Below are 19,890 nucleotides of genomic sequence, written 5' to 3'. Positions count from 1 at the left end.
GGTGTTAGAAACAAGACAAAAACACAAATAATGTGTAAAGCAAAGAATGGTGGATATTTGAAAATCATTTGTCAAATAATTCTGAAGTGCGCATTGTTGACATTGCAGAGTAAACTGCAGCAGGAGCGGCCTTGGGTTTGTTTAGTCCTTCAGTAGATAGTCTGACATATGTCTTTGTGTGTCAGTCCTGACAGTCTTCTCATCTACGTCTACTTCCTACCTTGTAATGTTTTCAAAACTCCTGCACTTCAACAAACATTGGCAAACTCTGAGCTACAAATGAACCCGGGACTGTCACTTTTCATGTTGTGTGAAATTATAAAGTTCTAAAGACCCTGTGTGAAATGCCTTGACCATTTGGAGTAGTACAGTTTAGGATATATAGAGATCCTGTCGGAAGACCTGCACCAACCGAGTGACTTTAACAAAGACAGCTGCAGCAGTGACAGCCCCATGGAGATGAAGCCTACGTGAGTGAGACTATCCTCTCTCTGCAGTCAGTAAGCCACTGCTTTGCTGGAGAGACATGTGGTGTAAGCTGAATAAAGCACTCAATTATGCAGTTTCCTACAGAGACTGAGTAAAGAGTTTTTGACTTTAGACTTGTCCTTTTCATTCCACCCTGTGTTGTGTTTTATTGCTGTATTTGCATCTTTTCTTTTTAAATTTTAGTTTCCTTTTTCCGTTTTATTGTGAAGCACTTTGAGCTGCATTCCTTGTATTATTATATTATTATATATTATTGTATTGTATTATGATTATTGTTATTATAAAAATGAAGAAAATATGGCTGAAAGTCATGCTACCTGGTGCTGGTGCTTTCACCTGAAGCTACATAGCTTAGTAGCGAGTGCAGCAGTGGAGTTTCTAACGGGTGTGTGTGTTTGTGTGTCAAGAGAACATTTGCCAGAGGAAGTGGAAAGGGCTCAGGGACAAGAATATATAAAGGAAAGGAGGAAGGAGACTGAGCAAAATAGTGGGTCAATGACTCAAGTCGTGCACAAGGACAATTCAGGGCAAATCTGGACTTAGTATTTTCTGCACATGAAGTGCACTGTATTGAAATGGGAAAATAAAAGACTAAATATTACGTCTGGAAATGTATTACGTGTTGTTATGGATGAATAGTATGTGCTGCAATAAGTGCCATTAACAATTCATATCTGCCAAAATGAAAAACATGTAACACAATCTTCATCATTTTATCACTAGATTTATAGTTCTGCCATCTAAGCCCAGTGTGGCAGAGTGTCCTACAGCAGCAAACACACACACACAAACACACACACACACAGGTGTGTACATGACAATAGTCAAGTACACACCTGTGTGTGTGAGACACTACCAGGTCACACATGGCAGCAGGCAGCGGACTGGAAAATAGACTTGTAGGCACATAGTGAACACACAGGAGAAGATGGACCTTCAGGAAAGCTGAACACGCACTAGTAGTGAAAAACGTTGGAAAACAAATATCACCTGTTGAAGTTAACTATATCATGTTTACATTGAATGCAAGCAGCATAGTTTATGTCTCTTGATTAAGCTATTTTGAATATTGATTGAGCACTTGCAATGTTTTGCTCAGGATAGGTATTATTTTTTAATCACAGCCACATAATGACATTAATTTCTACACACCTTTGTTGTTTATTTTGGGTCGATAGCATAAACTAAAACTTATTCGGTGATCAGACCTGACAGCAACCGATAATGACACTCACAGAGACAGATGGACTGACACTCTGCAGCTGAGACAGAACAAAATGACAAAATGACAAAAATGATCCGGTAGCACAAATGCCTCAGCATGACGTGAAATTTGCATCATGTGTGAACAGAACATTGGGGTCATTATAAATTTGTTCAAATGTGACTTATTTTTTTTATTTATTTTTTTTAAGTGACATCAGCCTTTTTAATGACACATCTCAGCTCATCTCCTCATATGGAACGTTTCCATCCAAATAAGTTCCCCTGACATTTTTAGAAGGGATAGTGAAAAGAAAGGTCTGGTTATGTGAGGGCATCTTTTGGGTGACACCAATTCTATGCTGCTCCCTGAGTTACTCCTTGACGCTTCACACAATTCAAACATTCCTGTTGTGTTTATAGCATTTTATGGCTCTTCGTGTGGCAGCATACCTCTGATGGAACTACTGGCCGACCATGGAGGAATGATGTTGCGTCTCTGGTAAAAAAGGATGTAGGCTCCTCTGGTACATACTTCCTCATCTGGCACCAGGTCAACACTGCTGTCGTCATAACTGTACCACTGGCCATCCACTGAATTTCTGCAGTAAGCTGCATAAAAAAAGATGACAGACAAAAACAGACATAAACATTCTCAAACGAAATCAAGTTATTGAAGTTAAAGGTCCCAATTATTATGATTATTATTATTACTATCATCCCTGAATATATATTGCCAGAAAAGGCAATATTAAATAGAGAGAATCCTACATTAACCTTTAGTGCCCTTTAGTAAATGCACGGTCTTCTTTTTCCTGTTTTGGAGATGGAAAAACACATTTCCTTTGTGCTGTAAATCAAACCATCATTTTTCTGCAAACCTTCATCTCAGGAGCTGAATACCAGAGAGAAAACAAGACTTTTCGGGAACCTATATAAATGTAGATGGTGTTGTTCCACATATTTGTACTGACAGTTACATAGCACAAGACTATCATGCTGTACCATTCTAATTATAAGGAAGCCAGAGAGTTGTCTATGTGTCTATGTAACAGCATATACGGCTCTCACTTTAATGTCATGAAAGACCCAAGGACATGATGCAACCTTGCAAGCCTGTTGTAATGGTTGGTACATCTGCTGTCTTGTTGCATGTCCTCAACAACCATGCCCATGCAATCACCGCCATCGTCTTGCCTCAGCTGTTTGCAAAGTTTCTCATCCTAATATAGTCACCTGACAACACCTACACAGTACTCTGGCTATGATGACTCTCAAAAAGCTAAGGGGATGAGATCGTAGACTACACAGGAAATAAGTACAGGCAGATGAAGCTTCATTTTGAAGTGTAAGCCATTCCAATATTCAGTTTCTACATGTTTTTGTGGAGGTAATATGGCTGAATCCTCCTTTCCTCAGTTCTGGAGAGTCTCCCAGTCGTTGCTACTGAGAAGTGCCCCCTCGCTGTAGAGAAACTATTAGCTAGGTGACATGGTGTGTCTGGATTTCAACCAACAGTGTGCTCAGAGTCCTACTCCAACAGCTCAATTAATCTCTCTGGTCTCTCTCTTCAGACCACAGAGGATTTTTCCTCATGCTCAGAGGCTGGACTCGACAATTGCACGCCGATCAATCTCCAGACTCATCTCAGAGAAATCCTAGCAAACTTCTGTAAACCTTCAGGGTCAGTGCCACAGCTAAGTTTAATACTTTAAAGAATAAAAATACTTGCACGTTATGTCCACATGTGCACACAGGCATCTGTTGGATTGTAATTCATATTTTTTGGTAGTGATTCTCAACCTCAGGGCCCCGAACACTGTTGGGGTTGCAGGATCATTTCTGGCAGTCGCCAGATTGTTGTGGGGGAAAATAAAATCCAAAATAATTAAGACAGGGAAGTGGTTTTACATAAAATTGTCTGTAGAAGTGATGTCTCCGAAAGGCTCCGAGTTAGTACTTTTATTTTGGGAAATTGGGTTCATTTGCTAAAAAAAACACCTCTGCCCCGTAAGCATTCAAAAAAATATTCAAGACAAATCAGAACGGGAGCTTTAAGGTGGTTCCACTCTTGACAAAATCTGACAACAGCACGATCAGCTGAAACGAAATGTGCCAGTACCAGCAGCGCGCCGAGCTCAGAATATACAGTGGAAATATCAGCACGACTATTTTTATGAATTTCTACAGTTCAAATCTCATGCAGTTATAAGCTCCACACAGTGTTCCTGTGACGTAGTCACTGTGTCTTTCCCCTGATTACGGCCATGTAAAATGTACATAACGTAAATACGCACCTGTATCTCAAATAAAAAAACACAAGGCAACGTGTCATGACCAAAAACAGGAGTGATTATGATAAAAAACAAACAAAAAAAAACAGTTTGAACAGCTGTTCTGATTATGTATCAGTCATCATATAACAGCCAGAGTTGAGGACAAATAAAATCATAAAGTTAAGAACAACTGAGACAAATATATCTAAGATTTCTGCTTCACTGCTGATGTGATGGCCACTGTACTCCCTCATGACCTTGTTACCAAAAGCATCTGTCCATTGAGCCAACAACCATGACTGATGCAGAAGAAAACAAAATATAAGAAAACAGAGAGCGGCTCAAAGACAAAAAAACAAAACACTTAGAAATGTGACAAACTCTGAAAGTTGTTTTGCAGAAAAAACAAGGTGCTCGTGTGAATGGTTGCTGGGAGATTAAAAAAGTATGAATGACTGATGTACGGGTAAACAAACTAATATATCATATAAAACAATATAATAACTTGATTAATGATAATAATAATAATAATCAACTAATCTTTGATTGGTTTGGTGTGTCGCTGCTCCAAAAGGTTAAGAGTCAAATCACAAGAGGAGGTTTTCCTTTGTGCAACCGGTGGAGTTGTTCCCTGACGGCAATTCATGAGAAAGAAGGAGCGCTATTAGTGTCGTTTATCAGTGCTTTATAATTAGTTATTAATGAAGTTGTTGACATCCATTTCACACCACTCTGTGTCACAGAATGAGCTGGTGCTCGAAAACCATCTCACCAACACTATAATTGGAAAACAACAAATACACAATGGCAATGGGGATGATGGTAAGATATTACACATCAAACATTAACCCTAAAAAAAGCTAACAATCATTTACTACTTGGCAAAAAGTGATAGTGTAGAGTTGTTTACTGTGACGCCTCAGCGCCGCAGCTTACATTTGCATAATTTTGACTTTTCTCTCTGCTACGTTCTTGTTTGTCAGCTTCATCAGACATTTTTAATAAGTCACCAGTATTTCACAGCTGTCAGCTTAACTTAACAACATTTCATTTACCTTATTATAGTAACAAATCATACATTAGCGCTTCGGCAATATTGCTTACGCTGACATTTTCAGCCTTCCGCATAATTACCAGGCGAGTGGCTCCTCATGTACCTTGCATATGCAGAATGGTACAATATTTAGCTTCTCATTTGGTGAGGTGGACTTACACTTTACAATAGGGCTCCTTTTAGCAATTTAGGTGGAAGCTACTCATTAGTAAGATAAATAGGCAGTGGGCAGAAACGGGATCTTTTGTGTTACAACTTCTCCATTACTTTAATTTCTCCATTTAAAATGATTTATTTAGTGTTGACAATCAAATGAATATACGAATTCTAAACAAAATGTAAACCCAGTATAAAAACAGTAAAACCAGTGCAGTGTGGTCTGAAAATCCCTGCACATGTTGGCTAAGTTAATGGTTATTTTGACATGAGTTAATACATTTATATATTATATAGTATAATGTACAAGTGGGAGTGTTCTCAGCATACTTGCCATTAACACCAATTTTAAGTATTGATTAGGAAAAAACTATGCCTTGACGTCACTGAATGAGATATAGAGGACAGAAAGTGTGCTGCATTTGGATAATGAGGAATGTTAGAGGCATTTTTTTAAAAAACAAAACAAAACTGGAGCATTGATCCTTATTCCACTTTAAGGCTGAAAGTAGTGCAGTAAGCAAAAGAAAATGAAATAGCGGTGGTGATGTTCATTAATCAGATTTTAATAACATCTGAACAGCTCAGAGTTTCACCTGTCACTGTAAATACCGGTGAGATTCTGCATATTGACAGGATAGGGCTGATGCATTACACATTTTCCTATTTATTTTTAAATATTTTCTCTTTAATGCAATCCACGTCTATAAAGACAGTGAGAGTGGAACCAGAAGTTATCATGTTTAAAGTCTACCTCTGTCTGGTGTCAAATGAAATATTTGAATGAAGAAAAATAAAAGTGGGACAAAAGATCTGATCGACTGTGGTCAAACTATGGTCAAAGGTAAACAGTAAGTAGGAGCTAAACAGATACTCATATTTGTAAAGGTCAGTAAAATATAATCTATTAAATAACATATATATATACAGTAAACAACACAAAATAAATGGTTCCATACCGGTATAATGTCCTCCATGCATTCCTCCATGGTGGTTACACACAGCATAAAGGTCGTACTGATAGTCGAGTGGGAGGGTCATGTCGACAGGTTGGTGGCGCTGTCCCGAAGGCTGCTTCCAGGAAGGTGCCCAGGCTCCCAGGTTCAGGTTCCTCATGCTCTGAGTCCGCTTCACCATGTGGGGGGCCATATCCAACCCAGTGAGGGGAAAACGCACCAGAGTTGACAGCTTGTTCCTCCGCTCACCCACCTGTGTCAACAGTTTTATTCATATATCAAAGCTACATACTGCATGTGTGCAGATATGACATATTACCAGTCTCCGTTTGGAAATGTGGACATGTGGATTTATTAGGTTTTCAGACGTTTGGCTTTTTGTCTGCAGACCCTGACACAGGCTCCATACACCTGTGTCTCATGCCAGTGTTTTGAACTGCTCTTTAGAAAGGACACTTTTTTTCCCTGCAGTTATGGACCATTATCTGTGTCCATGCCCCTGTGACTTTCTGTTCCTCTACGACATGTCATAGTTACCAGACATGAAAAAGGTTTGAATCCACTGATGGGAGAAACTTTACTTCAGTGCAATTTAGTGTTTAAATTAAATTTAATTTAATTTTCATCTCATATCATTTTTCACTACTGGAGATCCAGTGTCTTATCAGTATGGAGTAAGGCCTGGTTCACACTGAATGCATGTCCGCTGGGTCACACACGTGTACCAATATGTTCATGGTTTTATTTTCTGATGCATTGCTGACAGGGTATCACCCTGTGTCAGCTGAGATTGGAACAGTGCTCACCGCGACCCTCATGTGGAGGATAAAGCGGTAGAAAGTGGATGGATGGATCTTTGAGAGGAAATGTCACATGATTTTTGTTTACTCAGATGGAGAGGGAGAGAGAGAGAGAGAGAGAATCTGCCCTTTAAGTGATACAGCTATTACAACTGCTAAAAACTAGTCTAAAAATATAACATCTATGTTTTTCTTGTATTCGTACGGAGCCTCACACAAATTTGTGGCCACGAAATAGTAAAAACATGCACACGCATAATATTAATAACATTCTCATGAATTACCGGCGGGAGAGCTGCACAAGTGAAGTGAGAGAAGAGGGCTGAAGCTTTGGGATGGACAGAGATCGTGTGATAGAGCTTGCTTTTAGGTTGGGAATGAGTTACAAAGATATTCTCAAAAGCCTGGCATTGCAAGTGTCGTGCCAAGTTAATTATCCCAGACAGGATTTGTATCCCATGCTGCGGGAGCGCGCATGAATTCAGCGAGTTGGGGATACAAATCCTGTCTGGAATAACTACCTTGGCACGACACTTGCAGTTCCAGGTTTTTGAGAATATCTTTGTCCATCCCGAAGCTTCAGCCCTCTTCGTTCACTTTACTTGTGTGTGCGTGGGTATTCTCTGGGTTCTCCGGTTTCCTCCTACAGTCCAAAACATGTGATATGGAGATTAGGTGAATTGGAGATTAAAATTGACCGTAGGTGGAATGTGAAAGTGAATGGTTGTTTGTCTCTACGAGTGTCCCTGAGATTGGCCCAGTGCCCCCCACGACCCCCACCATGTGTAGAATAAAGCGGTAGAAGATGGATGGATGGATGGACATTATACCTATTTCATGGGCATGAATAATTTTTGTCATGTCATGTTTGGGGCTCTGTATATTCGTATTCAGCCTAGACATTAAAATAATAAATACTACAACTACTAGGAGAGGTGTCAGTTTTATGTAATCATGTGATTACATAAATAATATGTAATCATGTAATCATGTGATATATATATACAGTATATATATATATATATATATATATATATATAAATATACACACATATATATAGATATATATAGAGATATATATATATGAAAAGCATGTTTCACACACGTGGGAATCTCAAAAAATAACAAAATAACAACATAGATAGTATAGTTAGATATAGATAATATAGAAACTGTATTGTGCGCTCTGTGTGTGTGTAAAGCAGAAGAGGTTGCTGACACAATAGTCTGTAATTTTGCAAGTCAGCACCTGAAGGTGATGGCTGCGTTTTGACACATGGGGCCAGAATGAGCACCTGCAGTGAGGGGAGTGCTGAGAGGCTACTAGTTTGGACTAACACAATAATTCATTTTTCTTATGTCATAATTGCACTGGCTGATGTTGTCAGAAGACATTATGGTGCTGAGGACTGTGCATATGGTATTGCTGGATGTTGTTAACCTGTTCTAAAGATCAACCACCTTCAGTGATGGAAAGAGGTCAGGGATGGTGTCTGTTATCAAGTGAAGTGTTGGTTCTCATTTAAAAAAAATAATAAAAATAATAATAATAAAATAAAAAAAAAAGAAGAAAAGAACCACAGACCCAGTTGGGTACTGTGCCACAGTATTTGATCCATTTATAATGGAAAACTATTGGTGCAGATAAGAAGGTGACACAGGTGTAATACAGCTTTCCTACCTGTCGGAAACGCTTCAGATGGAGGATCAGTATGTCAGGGAGAGTCCACAGGCTCATCTTCACCATACCCTGCTGAAGCTGCTTACAGTGGGGACACTTCCAGGCATCATCTGGGGCAAGCTGCAAAGTCAGTGAGTTCAATGATTACAAGGTGTTTACTGACATAGAAGAATTGCCTCTGTAGAGAAGCAGGTGTAAATCAGTTCACCCATCCACCCATACATCCAGTGTATTTGATAGCAGCTGGTAGCAATCTCAGCCATTGAGACAGTCATTCAAATTTACATTCACAGCTACTGAATTGCCAGTTAATCTAACCTGTTTATCTTTGGATTGTGGCAGGAAGCTGGAGTATACAGAGAAAACCCACGCATGAGGAGAAGAACAAGAACAAGCCCTGATAAAGCCTTCTAACTGAATCATCATATCATCTTTATTACACACTAATGGATTTCATTCTGTGAGATCAACACAACATTGACCAGATTAGTTATTTCAAAAAGCAGAGGTCAGAGAATATGGATTGCTTGGTGTTTGCTTTTGAAATTGCCTTGTGCTTCTAAAGCCCTTTCACTGCGAGGAAACTGAAGTGAAGGGCCATCCATGTATGACTGACACCTCTATGACATTTGAAAATAAAGAATTAAAAGAAGAATTTAATTTTATTAATCCCCTTAGGGAAAGTATTCCTCTGCATTTGACCCATCCTAGAATTAGGATTGCTCAGGGGTACCCCAGCCCTTTTTTCAGCCTCAGCCCTAAAATGCTTGTACTTGCTGAATATAGATCAGATAACAGAGAATTTGCTTTGATGCAGTGTTTGCATTTCATGTTGCTTAGATGGACAAGATAATAGCTGTTAATAGACCAGCAATAGATATTGCTGCTATGTTTACAGGCAGCAGCTCCTTGGGCACCTTTTCTTCATCTGCCTATGCAGTTATTCAATGAGTCAAGTTTTTTAAACTGTGGCATCTCTGAACGGAACATTGCAGCTTGAGGTGGACACCGTGGGCTGACTACAACATTAGAAAATTACATCATGCATCATACATTCTACGTCTGTTGACTAGCAACCGATCTTCTGGTTTTATTGCATTGTTAATCAGCACATGGCCCCAAAAAAGGTTAAAAGGAGAAGCGGAATGACTCAGAAAATCCAATTGATAATAGGAAAAAAAAGCAATGGTATAGGGCCAGTCTATACTGGCAAATGCAGCCCCACATGCGGCCCATAACCAACTTCATAGTGGCCCAGCCTGTGGTTCCACAAGAAACACTGAGAAAAAACTAGAGAGACACTTTTGACTGTCCCTCAAAAATACCTTAGTCAGTATGTTTGATAGCATTGATAGTTCTTTTGTATTCTGTTAAAGACACTTTGAGATGTTTGTGGTATAAGACATATGTTTACCTTATTTCAAAGAGAAACAAATGCTTACATTGTGCACCTTTTTGATTTCATGCACTTTCAGGACAAGTTTGTCCTCACCTGCTGCTTACCGGCTGCAGGAAATGTCCGAGCCAGCTAAATTTCTTGGTTTGAGAATGTGGCCCAACTGAGTTTGTAATTGAATAGTCCAGGTATAGGGTATTATCCCTCGGCATGCCCGACTTAAAATCTATATTCTTGGGATTTTCATGAAATCTAATATTCATGAAAGAATTTATTAAGTGATGTATTGACTGTATTATTTACAACAAGCATTTAAAATATAAATCGAAGGATCCGTGGCATACTGAGAAACTGTCTGGACGAACAGGAAATAAACAAGATAATGCCAATGCATACAGTGGTTACACTGGAATAGATACACTGGGAATCACTTTTTCTTCATTCACAGCTTCATTAAATGATAGATTTGGCAAGTCTGTGTCTCAAACAGTTTGATACACCTCATATATTCTTCCTTATGTTGTTTTGTTAACTTCATGATAAAAACTCCTCTTTATGAACTTGACATCATTTCTGGCATGTACAGCCTTGGAGCAGATGAACTGTGGCGAGTATAAACCAAGGTAAAGAGCGGCAAGTTATAAAGTATCGATTTCAGTTTAAAGGCGAAGTCTGAAAATCACAAAGTCTGTGAAAAAAAACACTGTAATTTATTTGATTGCCTTTGATAAATTCAACGGAAAGTCAGTTTACACCATGTGTAGAGGCAGCATTTTGTTTAGGCTTTTTGCCTTCCACTTTTTTTTTTTCTTCTTGTCAAAATCTGATACTTTACCCATGATACAACGTGACTTGATAATGTGGTTGCAGGTTTCACTGTGTTATGTCACCTCCAGCCTTTAGCTTCAAGCATGAGGTGAGGAGGACGCTACACGGCTCTGATGAGATTATGTCTGTTTTATCTCCTCCACATCCTCAAACAGATTATATGTCACCGTGACTCAAAGACTTTCTGCAGCCAGTCAACTTTTCTTTGATTTCTTTCTTTGAAGCCAGTAAATTTTTAAATTCAAAATCCAAATCCAAAAACATTGTGGGGATTAGGTAAATTGGACACTCTAAAATATCTGTGAGTTTGAAAGTGAATGGATGTTTGTCTCTAAGTGGCCCTGTGATGGACTGGCGACTGGCACACCTGTCCAGGGTGTGACCCCGCCTATCGCCCTATGACGGCTGGGATTGGCGCAGTGCCACCTGAGACAATTGTGTGGAGGATAAAGAGGTAGAAGGTTGATGGTGGTTGGGTGGATGGATGGATTGATGGATGGGCTCTCTGTGAATGCTGTGTGGCCTTCAGACTCACCTGTTCTTCTTTGGTATACAGCTGAAAGCACTCGTCTAAAGTACAGCTGTGCTGCTGTAGGTGTTGCTGCTGCTGGTTCCTCACACTTTCTGCATCCTTCACCACCTCCTCCTGGATGCTACCAAACAGACTGCAGCACACACACACACACACACCCACTTTAGTTTAATTCACTTGCAGAATTATTTACAGCATATTTAACATTAGGTCAGTGTGGGTTAAAAAATTTAGAAATTTTTTCAAATTAAACTTAGTCGAGGTCATGAGGCTCATCTGAAAAATCTTAATTAACTGTCGGCATATGTGTGTGTCTGTGTGTAGGTGTGTGTATGTGTAAGCACCTTTTCTGGTATAAACACTGACACTGACTTATCAAGACCAGCAGTCCTCATGAAGAGCAAAACCTGGTCCTAATGAGGCAGAACCTGAGTTCTGAGGAACTGGTTAGATTTAGGGCTTACATTTGAATTGTAGTTAAGTTAAGGTTAGGGTTCGGAATGGACTCGTTTTATTCAGGGGAGGGAATGGAAGTCGGTGAAATAGCTGCACAAACCTTTCTGTGTGTGTGTGTGTGTGTGTGAGGACATTCTTCACTTATGCTTCGTCTGTTTGGGTTTGAGGGCCAAGATTTGGTTGTGGGCATTTGGGTGGTGGGTGTAGGGTTGGGGTAGTTTGTGTACAGTGCCTACCATTCTTTAGTCTTGTGGTCCCACTCAATGACAATCTTTACGTGCAGGGGTCCACCAGTGCCACAGAACTTCAATGCTCTACAACGGATGAAAAGTAAGATAACAATACATTTACTGTACATACACGTTTTAAAAGAATTGGTGACATCTTAATCTAAATGTGAGACTGCAGATTATAACATCCAGAAGACTCCTCAGCTCACCCCTGACCTTTCCTAACCCTGTCAGGGAGCTATAGTGGCCTTCACACATGCTGATAGCAGCCTCTGTAATGCAAGGCTTACTTTAAATCTTTATATAAAAATGTATAAATAAAGCGCAAAAACATACTTAAAGGTAAAATGTTACATTTCTGGCAATGAAGCATAATTTATAATTGTGTAACAATTGTACCCACTGCATTATTAGAATTTTACAGCACTAACATTTATGTACAAATATTAATACGATGTTTACGTTAGCACAGTTACAAGTTTATTTAAGATTTAGAAATGTATGTATATTAGTAAGTAGCGTTTATTTATAGAGCACATTTAAAAAACAACCGAGGTTGATCAAAGTGCTGTACAGAATGATGTCAAATACCAATCAAATATAATAATAAAAACAGTAAAAATAGAAAGCCTAAAAACATAGTATGTATGAGGTTGAAAAACAATTAATAGCATAATTTGTCTTTTTAGAAAACATTGAAAAAGGGTCCCACAGACCTGAATACCTCAAAAAGGTTGAGTGAAATGCTTAAAATATGTGTAAAAATAAATCTATAGTCTGACTGAGTCTGGTCACTGACATAGAAATCTGGTCCAAAGAGGCGGTCCTTCCTTCTCATAAGGTTAGGATGTTTGTCTGTGACTAAACGCCCCGCCTCCTCCTCAAAGTGTTCATGAGATGATTTAGAGCAGAGGGAGGGGGGATGGTAATTAGAGGCAAACCAATTCATCGATCAGGCTGATAATAATTGACTTGATGTTGTTGTTCTTAGAAACTTTATAAATGCTGCTAAGTCTTCAAACTTTATTTTTTTAATCCAAAACTTCATTTTAGTTTGTTCATGTATTCAATATTTTGTTTATACATTACTTTTATTAGACAAAATAAAAAATGCAGATTGGAGAACCAAACCATCCGTGTTATTTTACCAAATGGATGTGGAGGAAAAAGAAAATCGGCCAAACATATTGGTGAAAAACATCCTCGCATATTATTTGCCATCGGCTGAGCTAACGCTAAAGATAATGCTGAAGTTAAGTCACACTAACAAGCACTTATATCAGCACACAGCAGTGGTAGCAGAGCGGTGTACATACAGTGTGAGGCTGATTTCTCTGCAAATAAATACGAGCCAAAGGTTTGGTTCATGTGTGTTGGTAACCCCAAATTTTTACACCAGTTAAAAGCAATAAAAGTCTCCTCTGTGCTCCTCGACTTAGATCTTTGAACTAAAAGAATGAAAGTACACCTCCTTTTCTCCACATATATTCAATTTAATATTAGAAACATATTCCACTGTGGCTGAGATGTCTCTGATGAGTTCCACATTGTTAGACATTGTTCTGTAAAATAACCACTGATTAGGTTGAGTATTCAACCAAGACGTTTGCTAATGAGTGAAGTGTAGTAAAATCACACAAATAGCTTTTTCTTTTATGGGTTTATAACTACCGTACTCACTACAAAATAATCATGGCTGATTAGTCGACTACCAAACTAATCATTAGATGCAGCTCTAGTGATGGCAGCAACAAAACAAATAAAAGAGGATTTCGTTGACAGCAGCTTTAAAATAGTTCCAGAAAGAAATATTAAAAACCTGGAACCAGAGGCACGAAGGGAGGCTGAATGTTTTCATGTCACGTAAAAAAAACAACCTGTTGTTGTGACATTGGACTCAATAAATATTTGCGCAGCCTGGTTTTAACTCTTTGTTTCACTTTCACAAACCCTGACTCACTCATACTTCCCTGTGACACCAGCGAGATCTCACGCTGTGACTAAGCAGAGGCGAGTGACACCTTCACATCATGTATTGTCAGGTATCGCACATGTTTGATGTTCCAGCTACTGTGTGAATTTTTTAACCATGATGTGGATAGTGAGTCTGGAGAATAAATGTCAGATCATTTCCCACTTAGTAGTTTCATTTTGTAGAACTCAAGTTGCCGAAACTTTGAACATGTTTCATGTACGAATGTATTACCACTGGACGTCAGTGGTCACACCTTGAACAGATCGCCAGTCCATCACAGGGACACAAAGAGACAAACAACCGTCCACCCTCACACTCACACCTACGCTCTAATATGGAAACAGACAGACAGACAGACAGACAGACGACTTTATTGATCCCTTTGGGAGGTTCCCTCGGGGAAATTAACAGCTCCAACATCAACACACAGCACTGTTAAGATTAGAGTCACACCTAATGTGACTGTCTTGTTAATGTTAAACATTAACAAGACAGATTATATAAGCAGCATATAATCAAATCTGACAATTAATTTAATCAGTAGATACATTAGACTTCTCTGTCTCTGTCTCTCTCTCTCTCTCTCTCTCTCTCTCACTTATCTTCCTTTCACCTATAACTGCAAAAATAATTACCCCAGGAAAAATGTTAGATTCTCTCCCCAGTGATGGTCAAGTCAATACAACCTAATGGAAACATAAAATGCACAATCTATACAACAAACTCAATTAAAAGTAAAATAATAAAAGTTGTTAGGCTCTGCTTGTTGAGAATTGAGTCTAACACTGTGTGTGTGTGAGTGTGTGTGTGTGTGTGTGTGTGTGTGTGTGTGTGTGTGTGTGCGCGTGCCTGATCCTGACCATGTAGGGATCAGTCGTCGTCATGGAGACCAAAAACTTGGTCCTAATAAGGCAGAATCTAACTTCTGAGGAACTGGTGTGTGTGTGTGACACGTACAATGAATAATAAGGAAAGTGACAATGAAACAGCCAGTTTCTCATATATTAATACCTTTTTAAAGAGTTTATCAATCATGTTTACATTAAACCAAGTCCCAGAGTGATATAAAAAAAAAAAAAAAATATTAAATGTTTCAATGTAATGTTTCATTTATATAAAACTTGTTTATATGTTTCAGTAACTCTCGGTGAATGGTATATGCTCTACATAGCCCTTGTTGTTTTAATTGGTCAGACACCTGCCAGAATACAGCAGCTGCTCAATTAAACACTTTAAGGGTCTTCGAATGACACACTACTGTATGAGCACTGTGGACCAACATTACATAAGCACGAACATGATATGTAACTGTACGGCAGAGCAGTAAATTACAAAAATTAACACAAATGTAAAGTAACACTCTGTAAGATTAGTGCTCAGGTATTAAAATAATATTTTGCGTTGACATAAACCCGTCAAACTCTGAAGCACGGCTTATACTGTGCAAAAAATTTTCAGACCAGGTTCAGTCGCCTATGTTATAGCATTTTATACAAATATAATAACACTGATTAATTATTCAATATATATGTACGAAATAAAAACTACGACGGTGTTTTGGTTTGTGTAGGTTGCGTTTTCATTGGACACACTTTGTTTGAATCACTCGATTTATGACGAGAGGATGAGACGACTTCAATAACATGGCCTGAAAACAAGGACATACCAATTCTTCCATTTGTCAAATTCATGAGACTGATGAATCTTGGAGACATTATTTGACATTGTCTGGTGGGGTACAAGTCAAAGTGATTTTGTACCGGTTCACAGTTTCTAGATTTTTAGACACTGATCTTCAGACTGGTGTGATATAACGAGGCTTTCTTTATTTCATGTGGTCTCTTTTATCCTACAAATAAAACACGTGGACTTCAAAGAACCTTGATCTCAATGAAAACTCTTCACAGTGACATATTTGACAGCCACACAGCCACAAACCAAATGGCCTTCTAATTTCAGGCATTCAGTTGCCTCCACAGAAAAAGGGACTGATGAACTGATGCTTTATTATTTTGAAAAAATTGTTGAAAACATTTTAGACAAAACCCAATATTGGCCTTCTGGTAATTACATGGTGGTGTTTTTGTGTTGTTTCTTTCATCCATCTTAAAAGTATAACAAACGTACTGTATATACTATGTATCAGGTGGTGAATGCCACTGGACCCGTACAAATAAATATGAAATAAAAAATAATAATAAACTAAATATGTGACATATATATTTGTTTTGTCTGTACATTGATTGTACCTGCTTGAATCATGTGTACAAACAGCAAACAAACAGTTTCTCAGTGGGGACACATATAGACATAATGCATTCCCTTGACCCTTCTAACCCTAAAGTGTAAATAAACCCCTAAACCACTTTTTTTAGGTGAAAACCAATGTATAGGGTCCAATAAGATACCAAAATTATAAACATGAGTATCTACCGATACGGATATTAGTCCTACACAGTCATTTTAGACCATTTATGAACTATGAGGCACATAAAACACATTTGTGCTGAGTCATTTCCGAGACATATTCCTCTAATTGTGTAACAAGTATTGTTCTCTCAAACGTGACTCAGACTGATATTTTTACAGTCTGTGCAAGTGTGCATGGGGAAGCATGCAATTATGGCATAACTGGACCAATACCGATTCCCATCCTTGGAATACAGTAATATTTATTGATCCAGGTCCAAATCCAGACAGTGTAGTGTAAAGTAGGGCTGCAACACATGTCTTGCTTTGTCCACCATATACACAATATATATATATACACACACACACCAAGTCTACCATAGACATGGATCTCACCTCCTCACTCCTTGTGTGAAAGCCTGACCTTTGCTGCAGCTCAGTATGAACACCAGCAGAGATTTGTACTAAGCTCTTCCCCTGACAATCTTTATTACACAGGAAATAAAGGCCTCATCTTCACACCCTCCAACTGCAGTCATCACACTGTGTCCCCTGTAGTCTTCTTAAGGTGGTTTGGCGACTGAAAGGAATTGTATGCCTTTTTGTCTCTTGCAATAAAAAAGCCTGCCTGCCTCAGATCTGAAAACTAATACACCTATGTTTTTATCAATTAACCCTTAGTGCTCACATGGCACAGATCTGTGCTGAAGGTGCATATTTGCTAAATTGCCATGGAGGGTTATAGGTTACATATTCAGGCTTTAAAAATGTGTTGTTTTTTTTCATCTTCTTATGTGTTGTTGAGACAGAGTTATGAGTCATTTTATATCGCATTTTTAGTGGTGATATAAAGTAGCAATAATTGTGCAGGAGTCACAAAATTAGACCGTTTTTCTTTGCATTTTGTTCATAAAAACTGTGACAGTTTTTTCACAAATTCAATACGATTTTAAACATCTTGAGTAATTTTTGCACAGGTGTGTTTATATAGTTGGTGAAAATGGAAAAAGAATATCATCAGATTGTCTAGGTTGTGCTGAAAAAAAGGATATAAGACACTATATTGCACATTCTTATAGCCTCTTTATATACTATTTGTTTTAACATAGTAATGGATCATGTACATCAATACATACAATATCAGGTTTTTAGCATGTACAGTATATGTGTCTTTTAAACATCTGGGCTTGTTTGCATGCACACTTGTGTGTGTTTGTGTGTGTGTGTCCCACCTGTCAACTGCAGGGTGGTGCAGTGGTCTGTTGTCCTGTGGCGACAGGTAGCTGTATGCTGCTGATCCTCCTACCACTCTCACCTTAAACAGCACGCCAGCACTCTGCAGAGAGAGCAACACATATAGATAAAAAAGAGAGTCTTACAACGACATAAAAGAGTGCTATCCTGGTCAGTGCATTCAAAAATATTCAATGGAAGCTTTTTTTTATAAAAGGCCACGGGTATTAGTGGAGAGGCACGACAAAATACTGCCATCAACAGGTGCTACAGGAGGAAATAAATAATTTCAGCTAAGTCTTTAAGGGGATGCAGGCCTATTTCACAGAAATAGAAGACAGAAACGTATGTTTTCCATTACCTCAGAATGAGCGTTTTATTTTTGTAAATCATGAGTTGGGTCAGCTCTACAGAGGACTGCCATGTTTTTCCAGTAGGCCACAAAGGACCATCCAAACATCTTCTGAGTTGTGATACTAACTGACAGCTGCATAGGCGTTCTGACAAGAACAGAGAAGTGAGGGATATTCGGCTGCAATATGCAACTTCACCAGTAAATACTGCTAAAATGTTAAAAAATGCTAAAAAAAAAAAGCTGCTTTGCAGATTGAAGAGGTTTCTTTTTTTTTCTTTTTCTTTTTTTTTACCAGAATGCTCAATCAATGTGTGGTTAAGATATAAGATATAATAATAAGCTTTATTTGTATGGAGCCTTCACAATAAGAGGAGAATAAAATTTGAATACAACAATATTTATTCTAGCCTTCAATTAGATCCTTTTTATTCCACCCTGCGTTGTGTTTTATTTGAATTTTTAGTTTATTTTAAAGTTAAATCAGGGTTTTTAACCTCTTGACTCTTGCCTAAAAACCCTGATTTAACTTTAAAATAAACTAAAAATCCAAATAAAACACAACGCAGGGTGGAATAAAAAGGATCTAATTGAAGGCTAGAATAAAAAGATATGTTTTGAGTCTTCTTTTAAAAATATCGATATAAAACAACACTCATACGTAATCCAACTCTATTAAAACAACAGCAGTTTTCCACACCTTTTAACTTTTTCTCAAATCTATGACCATGTTTTTGTAAGTGCTCTGCAAATGATTCCATGAGTAAGGGGGGTAAAGTAAGAAAAGGCCTTTCCTGAAGTTCAGGGTAAATAAACCCTTAGAACCTGGTAAGAGTGCCACCTGGTGGAGTGAAGCTGCAGACTGTTTGGGGTCTGTGTCAGAAGAGACGGACAGTAATGTTCTTAAGGTGGGTGGAAAACATGGCTGATATCTTTAAATTGGAAAATATTTCAACTATTTTGCCAGTGAATAACTCAGGTTCTGTATCTTCATTGATCCCACACTGGGGAAATTCACGTGTTGTAGCTGCAAAGGGTCAGAAATCAAAGAAGAATAAAATAAAACACAAAAGAATACAGATTTTCTAAAGACTGGTTTGTATCCTGGCTTAACTGGTGGCAGTGGAACTTCTCTAAATGGTGACACATGATCAGTCTGCTGTAAACTGAATGAGATATCTCTCTAACCCAGAGAAGACTAGGGTTACCCCTCGCTTTAGAAGAGTAAGTTTCCCTAATAACCTTCTAAAATGTAAAAATATGGATTGCAAACAAATAATAATAAACCCTTGACTTTGAATTGACTGCAAGAATATGAAAGTGATTCAGAATTAAAGTTTCAGAACATCCTGCTGGATCTATACCTAGTGTGTTTACATCTGCCACCTACTTCTGCCACCTCCACACATGGAGGGAGAAAGGATTTCAAGATGGTTAATAACTCCTCTGCTACCTCAGCAGCTGCTATTGGAGAGCAGAGAGCAGAAACTGATTGCTAATGTGTTCATACTGCGCAGTCTGCCAGTAGAGAATAGGAACAGTAGCTAAGCACAAAGAGAAATAAATTAGTTGTTTAACAGGAGCAAAGAGCAGCAGATTAAAAAGGTACAGGCCCGCTTTTTGGGGAAAAGTTGCCTGAGCAAGCACACATTCAGCCGGCCTTATCTATCATGGGACTTAATGAAGAGGAGCCGACAGGACACTTTGCGCTAATGAGAAATTACTTGGCAAAACTGTTTTTGTTGAGTCAACGTAAATATATTGAAATAGGTGGAAAAAAAGACCTGACAATTACCTTCTGAACACAGTCTGTATTTTGAGAACAAATTAATACATATAGAACGTAACCAGTAAAGCAAAGGAT

General features: G+C 38.4%; 1 protein-coding gene across 1 annotated transcript in view; it reads right to left on the bottom strand.

Annotated features, from left to right (window-relative positions):
* Positions 1-19,890, bottom strand: part of usp43a (ubiquitin specific peptidase 43a) — a 103,739-nt gene that overhangs the window by 7,723 nt on the left and 76,126 nt on the right. The window contains exons 9-14 of the mRNA XM_058640595.1: positions 17,674-17,777; positions 12,064-12,141; positions 11,375-11,504; positions 8,616-8,735; positions 6,138-6,387; positions 2,146-2,304 (exon numbers count right to left, since the gene is read on the bottom strand). Coding sequence (XP_058496578.1) covers positions 2,146-2,304; positions 6,138-6,387; positions 8,616-8,735; positions 11,375-11,504; positions 12,064-12,141; positions 17,674-17,777 — 841 coding nt within the window. The remainder of the gene's footprint in view (positions 1-2,145; positions 2,305-6,137; positions 6,388-8,615; positions 8,736-11,374; positions 11,505-12,063; positions 12,142-17,673; positions 17,778-19,890) is intronic.

Source organism: Solea solea, chromosome 10, assembly GCF_958295425.1.
Source record: "Solea solea chromosome 10, fSolSol10.1, whole genome shotgun sequence".
NCBI classification, from domain to species: Eukaryota; Metazoa; Chordata; class Actinopteri; order Pleuronectiformes; family Soleidae; genus Solea; species Solea solea.
Note: the sequence above shows the minus strand (reverse complement) of the source record. Positions and strands in the feature narration are given on the sequence as shown.